The 12,860-nt window shown below is 39.6% G+C and overlaps 1 protein-coding gene and 1 long non-coding RNA gene across 4 annotated transcripts in view; both read right to left on the bottom strand.

Annotated features, from left to right (window-relative positions):
- Positions 1 to 1,884, bottom strand: part of RASEF (RAS and EF-hand domain containing) — a 50,055-nt gene extending 48,171 nt beyond the window's left edge. Inside the window, exon 1 of one of the 3 annotated variants that reach the window (XM_036433689.2) lies at positions 1,125 to 1,884. In XM_036433689.2, the coding sequence (XP_036289582.1) occupies positions 1,125 to 1,567 (443 nt within the window). In that variant the 5' untranslated portion in view covers positions 1,568 to 1,884. The remainder of the gene's footprint in view (positions 1 to 1,124) is intronic. The other 2 variants (XM_036433688.2, XM_036433686.2) reach the window with 2 other exon arrangements.
- A 7,820-nt stretch (positions 1,885 to 9,704) lies between these two features.
- On the bottom strand, positions 9,705 to 12,584 carry LOC123652178. Its single transcript, XR_006741336.1, has 2 exons — positions 12,479 to 12,584; positions 9,705 to 9,782 (listed from the first exon to the last, which is right to left on the bottom strand). It is a non-coding gene; the product is annotated as an uncharacterized LOC123652178 (long non-coding RNA).
- Between the last annotated feature and the right edge of the window lie 276 nt (positions 12,585 to 12,860).

Here is a 12,860-nt window from a genome sequence, read left to right as displayed (position 1 = left end):
CTCCTTGGCCCCCAAGTCTAATCTGTGAATAGGTGAGCCATGCCACCGCTGCCTGTCTCCCAGGGATCTTTCCTTTTCTGAGTCTCAGATATGTAAACTGGCCAATCAGCATGAGGTATTTCAGGTTTTCTTAATAATGACAGCCAGAGCTCCATAACGTTTCAACTGAAATCTAAGCAGAAAGCAAACAACCATGATACAGCATTCACATGTTTGTAGTGCCTGAGGAAGAAGGGATACCAGCTGCCAAAGACATTCTGTGACACCAGGCAGAGACAGAGCAAATGAATCCCAAACCAAAAAAAACGCTTGCAGCGTTCCCTCCCTGCCCTGAACCAGCAGGCATCCCCTTTCCTGCTAAGAATTAAGTTAGTAACTTTATATTATGTTCTTTTTTTTTTCCTGTTGGAGTCAGTCATAGGAATAGAGGATTTGTTGTACAATCTTATCATTTAATTCTGTTGTATATAAAGACAGCTTTTCAATTCACACCATCTGGGATCAAATCCCTGCTCTTTTATTAACTGTGCAAGTCCCTTGGCACTTTATAGGCATACATTGCTGGGGCTAAGTTTCTTCATCCGTGGGGGAAAAAAGTCTACCCCCTCCCCAATGTTATTCTGAAACTTAAACAGATGAACTCTATAAAACACCTGTATGTGTCCAGCAATATACATGCCCAATAAGGACTCTTTTTCTATTTAGTAGTAGGAAAACAACACATGCAAAAAAGTGCTCTAGCGAAGACCAAATTGGCCAAGGGCCCGGTCACCACTGCTCCAGCTCCCGGAAGTCCTCCAGCAGATGACATAACCAGGTGGCACTGAGGAGCCCGCGCTCCTCGCCCATGTTTTGGAAGAAAGAATCTCTGTACACAGGAGTTCACTGTGGCCCCTGTCACTCACAAAGCACCTTCCGCAGGGCTTAGAAGTGGGCATTTGAAACTTTCTCCTCCACACCCTTATTCTGAATGCATTCATTCCCTTTCCTTAACTCTTCGGGGATCGCGGACTTGGAAAAGTTAGTGAATGGAGAAAAGCAACGCCCAAAGCAGAAAGGGTCCAGTGAGCCTGCACAGCAAGCACCATTTGTACCACCTCCCGCCTGCCAACCCAGACACGCACCTGGGGATGAACTTGGCCTCGTCCCCGAGTCGCGCCTGGAAGTCCCGCCAGGCGGGGCCGGGGCCAGCCGAGCTCCGCGGGGCCGCCAGCACCTCCGCCGCCGCCGCGTCCTGGTCGTCCTCGTCCTCCTCGCTGTCCCCGGAGTCGGACGCAGCCTGGGACTCAGGCAGAGCGGGGGCCCCCGCCCGCAGCCCGCAGCCCCGGCGCCGGCCCCCGCGGCGGGCCCCGCGGAAGCCGCACGCGAACTCCTGGAAGGTGATGGCGCCGTCGCGGTCCGCGTCCAGGCGCCGGAACACGGCCTCGGCGTCCGCCGGCCGCACGCGCAGCTCCGCGCACAGCGCGCCGAACTCCTCGCGCTCCAGGCGCCCCGAGCGGTTCGCATCGCAGGCGGCGAAGACGGAGCGCAGGCGGGCCAACTCCTCCGGGTCCCCCTCCACCTCCATCCCGCCCGACGGGGTGGCCTCGGAGCTCTGGGACCCGACGGGCGTCCTGCGCGCCCTACGGCGGCGAAAGAAAGCGGGAAGTCCGGGCCAGCCGCTGCCGCCGGGAGTGACGCGGAGCTGGGCTCGCCCGGCTGGTTCTGCCACCTGCCACCTGAAGGACGTCCTGTCTGGGCGGCGCGGGGTTCCTAGGCGGGTCCACAGAGGCGCACCCCACACTGTCCCCGGTCCCGCGCAGGGATCCCTGTTGGCCCCCGCCGCCCAGGAGCCAGGCAGGTGCGCTCCTGGCTGCGCGCACAGCGCGGGAGGGTCCGCGGAGACTGAGGTCCAGGCGCACCCGTACCTGCCACTTTCCTGGCGGGACCGGCTCCGCCCAGCCAGGGAGGAGCGCCCGGCTCCGGTTCCCACGCCTCGGGTGGGGATCTGGTAAGAGCTTAGATTTGGGGCTCTTGGAACTGGGGACCCAGCTGGAACGGGGGAGATGGGGCGGGGGAGGTACAAGAGGAGCGTTGCCAAGTCCTTCGACATAAATTCTTGCTGGGGTAAAACCAAGAACTTAGATCCCCCGCAAGACAGGTTGCTAGCATGACCCGTGGGAAGCGAACTTAGTGGACAGAAAAGGAAAAGGAAGGTAGGGTTAAGGTTCCAGATAATGAATGTTTATGTATTTTATTCTCTGCTAATTCTGGAGAATTGGTCAACTTCTGTATATACATGTTTTCTTACAAACCAAGGTGTGAGATTGGCCAGAAGACCCCATTCAACCCATGTCCGTCCAACATTCAAGTCCAACTAGTTAGTACGCAATAGAAATCATCTAGCTCTTCCCGATTCCCACATCCAAATAATTCTTCTCACTCCTTGTCTCCTTAACCTGAGTGAAAAGTAATAGCCTAAATCCTTGGTAGGCAGCCATGTTTACCAGACTGGGGTAGCTTTTCTTTAAAAAAAAAAAAAAAAATCTATGGAAATGATATATCTGAATGTATGTTCCCATTCGATCTTAAACACTTATTTCAACAAGGCTATTGTTTCTTTATACTGACTGGTTTATAGGTACAAGGTCTTTAAAATTACTTCATTTTGATTCTTTTTAAAAGTCTTGTTCTTCTTGCCCTAGTGGGCCAGTTTTGCTGGCCCACAGACTGAAGGGCGGTGGGTTCCAGTCTGGTCAAGGGTATGTGCCTCAGTTGCAGGCTTGAGCCCGGCTTCCCATTGGGGCATGTGTGGGAAGTTGATATGTCTCTCTCATATCTAGGTTTCTCCACCTCCCTTCCACTCTCTCTAAAAATCAAGGAAAAATATAGCCTCGGGTGAGGACTAAAAAAATAAAAATAAATTTTGTCTTTCCATTTACAAGAGACCTTCATTCTGCCTTGTGACTTCTGTAGCATATGTTCCTTTCCGTGAGTCCTACAGCCTGAGAAAATGCATTTGGGTTATTTTCACTTTGTTCACATTATACATTCCCTCCACTTTTTAGACTTTCTTTGCTATCATTTCTTTTAGTTATGACTGTGTTTTCATTTTACCTCATTCTGGATTCTCTTTATTGCTGATTACTTTGATTTTTTTAAAATATAGTAAAATACGCTGCCGAAACCAGTTTGGCTCAGTGGATAGTGTCAGCCTGTGGACTGAAGGGTCCCAGGTTCAATTCCAGTCAAGGGCAAGTACATTGGTTGTGGGCACAACCCCAATAGGGGCGTGCAGGAGGCAGCTGATTGATATTTCTCTCTCATTGATGTTTCTAACTCTATCTCTCTCCCTTCCTCTCTGTAAAAAATCAATACAATATATTTAAATATATATATGTTAAAAATAAAATAGGGAATTTTGTTGACACATTTCTTCAGGCTAGTATTCCTAAACAATAGAGCTAAGTGCTAAACATCTGAGGAACTGTTTCTTCTTGAACAATACAATCAACACAGTCAATACTCACAAGCACCTGTCAAGTTGTAAATACCACTGCTAATCTCCATCTGTAAATTTAACTGGTCCATTATGAGAAGCCCAGTCTTAGGTCTTAGCAGTCTAATCGCTAAGTGGATATAGTTCTATACAAGTGGACAGCTAATACATTGAAATGAATTTCACCATTAGTGCAATATAAATTGTTATTGATTTTGAGTGTATGTGCTTTCCTGTTTATGCTAAAGATTGATTTTCCATATAAAGTAAAAAGTGGATAGCTTGTAATACCTTTAAAGCTATACAAATATACTTATTAAACTGAATCTTTGAAAGATCACTACTGTTAGCAATGAATAAATATCTGCTTTTCAAAATGAGTTAATATTTTTAAGTGCTGAGGCAGAAGTGCTTTCTTCGAGACTGCTCATGCAACTCCATTCCTGAACTCACTCTGAATTTGCACTAATTTCTAAATTCTTATATTCTTTGACCTGTTTTGCCCTTTCCTCAAGCCCTTTCATTGAAGAGTAATCAATAAACATGGGTTATTCCAAATGCCTTGTGTATACATCTCATTTCCACAGATATTAATCTCCTCCAGCCCTAATGTAACTGTTATCTATCACTGTATAACAAACAGGGATTTAAAACCACCACCATATTTGTTCATAATTTCACTCGAGTTCTGGTGCTCATTGTAGGCTGGACTATGTGTCTTCAGGGGTTCTAGGTAGTATCATTGTAAACATCTTTGCTGTAAGCATTTTAGCCACGTAATTAAGTGGCTGTAAAGCGATTTGGCTGTAAAAAAAGATAAAGAACAGAAATAAAAGAGGAACATTAAAAAAGATATAACAAAGCATGAAAAATTAACAAAATTCAGAAGACTATTGCAAAAAATGAAAAGACATTATCATTGAAGTCTTTTGTTCATAGTATTATACTTTCTTTGGGGAGGGGGGCAAGATTTGTCTCCTTTTCAGGCATTGAAATATTTCTCTTTCTTTCTAAAATGTCTTCCCTCATTAAGAGAGGTATCAGTTTCCAACTAAAGAATCAGTAATGCTCTTGAAGACGGTTGTAAATGAGCAGCTATCTCTTTTATATTTGCCATTGCTTGGTAAACTTTGTTTTTATTTGATGTGTTCACCAAAGGGCTTGCAAAAACTGATAGGTTATTATTTTCCAGTACAGTATGTAATCTGGCCAAGATTTATATGACATAAAATTGGGAGCACTCTGAGAATTTTGTCAATGGAGAAATGAAACCAAACTGTGAACCACTTACTTTCTCTCTAATGATGAAATTGCCTCACTGACAATTATTTCTGCAGTGAAAAAGTTTATAGCAGAAATTATTTTGGCAATGATGTTTAAGACAATGATGTCTATGGCAACACTATGGGATACCGTCTCCATGGGGCCAGGTCTTCACAAGGCTGGCACGGGTCTTGTCATGGGGCAGCTGTGTGCTGATAAAAGTCCGAATGCACAGATGCTTTTCAAGCCTCAGCCTGTATCCTGTTTGCTGATCAAAGCAAGTCAAATGGCAGGTCCTACATCAAAGAGGAGACTGACTACAAGGTCATGGATACAGGAGGGTGTACTTTATTGGAGGCCCTTACTATAACAATATATCATACCTCAGGTATGGGTCAGCCTCTAATACATTCTCTCAGGTTCCTGTCCTGCCTACCTCCTATTCATTCTACACAACCACAGCTAGACAGTACTTCTTAAATACTAATTATTCTGTCATTCTAGGGATCAATGGTTCTCATTCCATGGTAATCCTGTTCCCCATGATACATTTGGCAACATCTGGGAACAGTGTGGTTATCACAGTTTGAAAGGAGGGAGATGCTACAAGTATCTATTGTAGTAGGCAGAGGTCAGGGATGCTGCTAAACATCCTATGGTGCACAGGGCCAGCCTGTGATAACAAAGAACTGTCCGGCCAAAAAGGCAAATATTAATAGTGTGGAGATTGAGAACCTTACCAATCATTTGTTAAGTAAGGAGAGATTCTCTACATTTATCAGCATGATTTTCAGAAAGATCTGCTTCTCATTAACCCCCAGAGGTTACCCAGTGAAAGAGAACCAAGGGTAAGCTCTTCATCAGAGTCCTCTACAACCTAATTCCACCTTATATATCAAACATCTCTCCCTTTCGTCTCCATCAGAGCTACTACTGTCCCCCAAGGGTGACATCGTTGATCATGTAATTCACTTTATAGCTCCTTCCTGTCATGACAAAATGTAAATATTCAATATAAAAGATCTCTTAGCTTTTCTCTCTTCTACCTAACTCATTTCCCAGCCTTGGTAGAAGAGTTGGATACTGCTTTTCCTATCAAAGTTTTTTCTATTTTACGGTGACTTATCACTTATAAGAATGTTACTTAATGTGTATGGCAGCTCAATTAAAGGCCAAAGGAATGCTTTTTATTTTCAAGTTGTTTCCATGGTTTTATTTTTCCAGTTAAAACTTTGATCCATCTAGAATTTATTCTGAGTCAGGTATGAATTGTCAATTCACTTTACTTTGTTTCTGGATTTCTACCTAGTTTGTCTCAACACCATTTATTCAACACTATCTTCATGGATTTTAATACCATCTGTAGCATGTACTAAATTCCTGTATGTGTTTGAGTTTATTTCTGAACTTTCTAGTCTGTTCTATTGAGGAATCACTCACGTTTTGAAGGAATCTTTAGCTTATAAAAAAAATTCTCAAAGGAGTCCCATAAATATTGGTTTGCATTTTTGTATTTTTAAATGTTCATTTATATATCATTCAGCAGTTGCAAACAAGATTGGGGGAATGTAGGGAGGACATTGAAGACATTTGTTAGGCACAAATGCATATTGACGGTCCATCTGAAGTTTTCATGGAAATCAGTAAGAAAATAGGAGTTGATTTTTAGAAAGAGTAAGGGACTCCCTATTTAACTAAAACATGAGGTGCTTCTACAAAGCTATTCACAAGGCAGTAAGGAATGCTTTTGAATGTACCCAACAATATGCCCAGGGGAAGGCCAAGGTTATATAATCTGTCTCTCATTTTTTTTTTTTTTTTTTTTTTAAGAAATAGAGGAAAAAGAGGAGAAAAAAGACATAGCAGGCATTTCTTTTCTATTTCAGCATCCAGAAACAGCCAGCAAGGAATCGGAGATAACAGAGCAGCCTTTGAGAGCCCATCATTTGGTAAGTAAGGAGAGCTTGTCTACATTTATCAGCATGACTTTTAGAAAGATTAGCTTCTCTGTGGCTGCTCCAGAATTTTAAAAATCAAAGATCATCTTTTTAGAGTGTGTTTCTCAAAATAGTGGAACAACATTGAAAAGAGTTTTATGATCAAATACATTTCCAAACCACAGATACATCTGGAAAAGAATCCTACTGTATTCTTTCTTGAATGTGATAAAGAAAGCTATTTTAATCTAATTATCCCTAAATGTTTTTTTATATGGAAGCGTTTTAGTTTTGTTTTGGTTTTGTTTCTGCTTCTGTGGTTCCCCAAAGTATGTTTCCACAGAGTAAGTGCTCTTGAGAACATACTTTGGGGAACCACATGTTAGACACTGACTGGAGTGATGGGTCATGAGAAATTATCCCTTGCTACTACACCATAAATCGGACCAATGTCCTATAGTAGAGAATGAGCACCAGCCCTTAACCTCCTCTTCTCCTGGTGGGAGAGGCTTTTAATGGAAGCCCATTGTAATCTACCCTATAGGATTTCCTTTGGTACCACAGCCATCCTCAGAGCCTGACTTACCATTTTAGTTACCCTGTCTCAGAAAGATCCGATAAGCCTGTTGGGGTGAAACTAGATATATCCAAGTAATGGCATTATCACTGAGGGACCAATTAGAAGGTTCAGAGGTGACTGTGTTCACCAAAAGGCTTGCAAAAACTGATATGTTATTATTTTCCAGTACAGTATATAATCTTTCAAACATATGCACCTCTGCAACAGCTCAAGTCTCAGTTTTCTCCTGATATCTACTCATGGCTTACTGCCCCTAAGAAAATTATGGGGGGGAAATTGAAGATTTTACAGAGAGGAATGTGTTGGCACATTTACATCAGAGTGATTTACTTACTCTTCATGTGGCTATGATAAGAGAGAAAAGAATAATCTGGCACCCATGTACCCATACCCGAAATTAGCAAATGTGAACATTTTATTGTATTTTGTTCTGTTTATTTTTAAAATACAGCATTATAGACCCAGTTGAACTTCCTTTTTGATTGCATATTGCATTTGTAATCAATATATAGCGTTGTTGTGTCTTTGTGTTGACAGCTATAAGACTCTGATAAATCTTTCATTGTAAAAACTTACATATAATGCTCCAAACAGTAGCAAACACCACTTGCAAACCAGAGCACAGTAACAGCACTGAGTGAGAAGCGTTGTTTCAAACCTCTGATCCCATAATGTAAGCAAAGCTCATATATCATTTTCCCACATTAGCCAACTGTGTCTTATACACCTTGCTCCTCTCAGTTAAGAAAAAATTATCTATAATAATAAAAGCATAATATGCTAATTAGACCAGATGTCCTTCTGGATGAAGTGGCAGCCGGCAGGGGCCAGGCAGAAGTGGCCAACATAGTCATGGGGGCCGAGCCCCTTGCATGAATTTTGTGCATCCAGCCTCTAGTGCATATAATAATAAAAGTGTAATATGCTAATTAGACCAGACAGCCGAACATCCTTCTGGATGACCTTCTGGAGCTGCGAGGGCCAAAGCAAGGCACCAGAGCTGTGAGGGCAGAGCCCCTTGCACAAATTTTGCACATTAGGCCTCTAGTTTTATTGTATAGTAGAGGCCCAGTGTACAAATTCATGCACAGATGTGAGCCAGCCAGGGGGAGGAGCTGAGGGCAGTTGGCCGGCCAGCCCCACCTCCTGGTCAAACTCCCAGCTGAACTGTCAGTTAAACTGCCCTCTAGGGGACAATTTGCATATTAGCCTTTTATTATATAGGATGAAGGAAGTAGAGACAGAAGTTGAGTCCAGTGAAAATAGATTGATCCCAGTTTAACTTCTGGACAATTAAAAATAGCCAATTCCAGTAAGCTGAATGACCCCAAATTCCTGCCCCTTGGTGTACATGCTCTGTACAATCACTCTCCTTTTTTCCAAGTGAGCAGGACCTGTGAATATGCTGGGACATTAACTCTTGTGATGCCATTATCCTATGTAAGACTCTGTCCCACCCGATTGGAGTGAGATGCTTCTACTGGCCCTGAAGTAGCTAGCATATTGAGAATGATTCCTGCGGCTATGACCTAAGGGTGCAGGTTTAATGTGATTGTGTCTTTTATAGTTTCATGTAAGGAGAATCATACAGGATGTCCTTTTTCATGCCTGCCTTCTTTTGCTTTTTCGATTACTTCATATTGTTGTATATTTCAGTAATTCATTCCTTTCTAGTAATGAGTAGGATTACATTGTACATATTACAATGTGTTTATCCATAACTTTGTTAATTGACATTTGGAGTATTTCCAGATTTGGGCTATTATGAATATAGCTACTATAAGGTTTCTGTTCATATCTTTCTTCAAGGGAACATATGTGTGTTAGGTAAATTTCTAGTGAGATTGTTGGGTAGCCCAGTAGGTATATGTTTAACTTCAGAAGCAACTTAGTGCTTTCCAAAGTGATTGAAATTTTGCACTCCCACCAGCACGTAAGAGAGTTCTAGGTTCTCCACACCCTTGCCAACCTTGAAGAAATCAATACATTTGACATTGTGATAGAACATATAAAATCATGAGCAAGGATATAAAAGAGAAAACATTCCTTCCAGAGTCATCTGACTTATTTTTCTCTCAGAATACATTGAGTGACTGAAGAAAACTAGATTACAATGTACCAATTAATAATCATATGAATAAAATTAATCCATTAATCCATTAAATACCAATATTTAAAATGTCGGCTTTTTCACTTTATCATTATTGGGGGAAAGGTAATTTGGCATACAAAATGCATTATTCGGGTAACCAAATGACAAAATTTCACAAGCAATTATTACTTCATTACCTATCTCTATCTAAGTTCAAAAATAATTTATATCTAATTTTAATTGGGGAAATTTCTGGACATTTTTAACTAAGTATATTTTTCAAAGTCCTTGTTTCTAAAAATTCTGCTTTTGTAAAAATGTTAGCAAGTAAGGGCAGAAATGTCATGAAATATCTCAACTCTTTTGTAAGTTTCTTTTACTTTGACCAGGTCAGAAGTGAGGCTACAGCCATAAAGATGGAGAATCTTCAATCTAAAAAAGAAAAAGAAAAGAAAAGACCAGATTATAATAAAATTTGAAGAAATGGCACACTACATTTACAATTGGCAAACTACATTTCTTCAAATTGTGGAGGGGATACAGTTGAGCCTAGATTCTTAGTGTGATAAATATATGAAAAGTCTTTAAAATTACTTTGACTAATACTTTATGTTTCTCAAATGAGAAAGGCCACATCAAACTTGAGAATAACAAGTATATTTTTTAAGTTTGTCATATTAGTGAGTGAATGATGAGAATATATGAAATAAAGACCAGCTGTATTCCAAAGGTAAAATGTGTTGGGCCCTATGAGAGAGATAATCACTGTTTATAAATAAAGCTTTATAGAAACACAGTCATGCCCATTCACTTTCATGCTGTAGCTGAGTAGTTGCAACAGATATTTAAGCTGCAAAGCCTAATACATAGTTTCATTGGCTCTTTACAAAAAAAGTCACCAACCCTCCTTTACTGTATATGAAGAAGTGAGGGAAGCACATGCTTTACTCCTCTCATAGCATAAGTTAACTTAATGCATTAGACAAGAATCTCCTCATTTTCAAACCAATCCTCTACCTTCAGCGTCTCTAAAATTTTTTTAAAACCAATAAACACAGTAATTCAACTTACAGGGGGAAAATGTAGTCATCACAAGGGAATTGTGGTAGAATGAAGGAAAGATGTGGATATTCTATTAATGGCAACTTATTTAATGTTTTGAAAAGTAAGAGAATACTGACTGACCACAATCTTGTCCAGTTTTTTGTGATTGTTCAATTTTTTCAGTTTCTCAGTATTTTAGAAGAACCCTATGATAAATTCTTCTTAGAATGTATTAACTTTGCCTTTAGTGAATAATTACTAGACTCCCTTTTAGAAAGCAGAAAGGACTGAGTTTATCTCATTTTGCCCACTCTGCCAGCAGTTCCAAACTTATATTTAGTGTTTAACTATGGGACTCATCTTAATCTCAATTTCATTTCTACTCTTTCTCTAGTTGGTTTCTAATCAAACTTTTTTGTTGTAACTTTGAATTGCTCAGTTATATGTGTGTGTGTACATGTTTTGTTTTTAACTTTAGAAATGTCCCAAAGCCTTTTGAAAGTAGGTAGAATTTATAAATTATAAATAATTATAAACAATAATTAGGCAGTTATGTGTGTTTTAATGTTGGTAATATTGGAATGATAATTATGTCAATATTTTCTGTCATTACTAATTATTTTATAACTGCTTAGGACACACTCAGCTTCATATTCCCAAAAATAAATTTATATCTTAACAATAAACAGATCATGTTCTAAGGCCACAATGGATTTCTTCCTAGGGAAGCCAATGCATTTGATCTCAAACACTCAAAAATTACTTTTTGCTCCAGAGAATGCAATATTTGCATTGTTAGATCAGAGATACATTTATATTCGTCCAAAATAATATTGAATTGTACATTTCTTTGTGGTAAGAAAGTTGTTCTCAATTCTATAATATGAGATGATAAAATATTAATATCTTTTTTTAAACTAAAAAAGATGAAAGCTCCCGTTCCCAGAGTGCAAAATGAGTCAAACTAGATCAATCAGAAAGATACCTATAAAATTCTAAAACCATTCCTATTCCTCTGGAAAGCATTATAGAAGTCAGTATTCAAAGGATGAAATACTCAAATAGCCAATACCCTGGAAGTCTCAGCTTAGCAATGAACACTAATTTCTTAGTAATATAGTAATTGGAAATACAGAATCAAGGCTTCTAATGTTATAAGTATATTTTAATTTGCAAGTCGTTTGTGTTAGAGAAGATGGGTGAATAAAATGGAAGCTAGCTTTTAAAAAAATAAGAGGTCACATTTGCACCACACAATGAGAAGTAGTAGACAGATTTCTTTGCCCACCAACACATTTGTTAAGAATGCCATGCCTTTTGAGATGATTTTTTAAAAACAATGTAGATTTCATTATGTCTTTTAAGCTCTCAATGCCTGTTTTCCAGTTATTACAATAACTTATTAGTTAATTTTTATAAGAAATTTACAATTGGCAAACTACATTTCTTCAAATTGTTCCATTGTCTTGTTGGTTTTGAAACCTAAAATGTCCCAGGGTTCCATATAGAAGTTTTTGCTCTATGGATTCCTCCCATTTGTTGTCTGAACTCCCTCACTGAATAAAATATTAATTCATGACAAACCTCTTAGACTTCAATCAAAACCCTCACACTTCACCAAGTAGACCAGGACCAATGAAATTGTTTTTTAAATACTTTGACACCTAAAGTGGTCACTTGAACTCAGATAAGTCTTGAAATGTTTTTCTTTCACAAGTTTATATAATTCTAGTCAACAGTATTCCAAGGACAGGACCAAAATAACTAAAAGATACTTCACTTAAGTTTTTCCAAGTTTTTTTTTTTCAGAACTGTTTTATGAATTCTGTAGTACAAAGGAACTAATACATTCCCTGCTATTTGAAGTCATGAAATCTGATTTAGTCTTAAATGTAGTCAGTAGTTTCTGTGAAATATTTAATGATTGCTAGAACTCTGTGTTTAAAAGGGGGAGGAAGTGAAACAACCATGAGGACTTACAAAGAAGCACAAACCAAAACAAAGCTAATATCAAGGTTTCTCTTCACTTTGTGATGAGACTATGACTAAAAGAGATACAAGCGGCCTAATCATCATTCTCTTACCTTCTACAGTTTTTGCAAAGTTTTTTAACCACATCCTGGGTGACATTCTTACAGAAACTGAGTTTCACGCATTCCAAACTAATATGACAATAATTAGTCAATGAACAGACTCTAGAAATGAGAAAGAGGACAAAAAGTTTTAAAATAGGTAGTTAAATGTACTTTTCACAAAGTTTTCAAAAACTCAACCCTCAAGTTTACCTTGACCCTACATATCAACTAACACCACTCCACCTCCCCCTCACCAACTCTGAGACTGCACATGGAACTTCTTGAAAGAAATACACATGGTGGACACACCTAATTAAAGTTTCCAGAACATAAAATCAAGCAAAAATTAAGAATGACAGGGAAAAGATGTTAAGATGTCAGAGTTTCATTC

Source organism: Pipistrellus kuhlii, unplaced genomic scaffold, assembly GCF_014108245.1.
Source record: "Pipistrellus kuhlii isolate mPipKuh1 unplaced genomic scaffold, mPipKuh1.p scaffold_m20_p_12, whole genome shotgun sequence".
Classification (NCBI taxonomy): domain Eukaryota; kingdom Metazoa; phylum Chordata; class Mammalia; order Chiroptera; family Vespertilionidae; genus Pipistrellus; species Pipistrellus kuhlii.
This window is presented reverse-complemented; position numbering and strand designations above follow the sequence as displayed.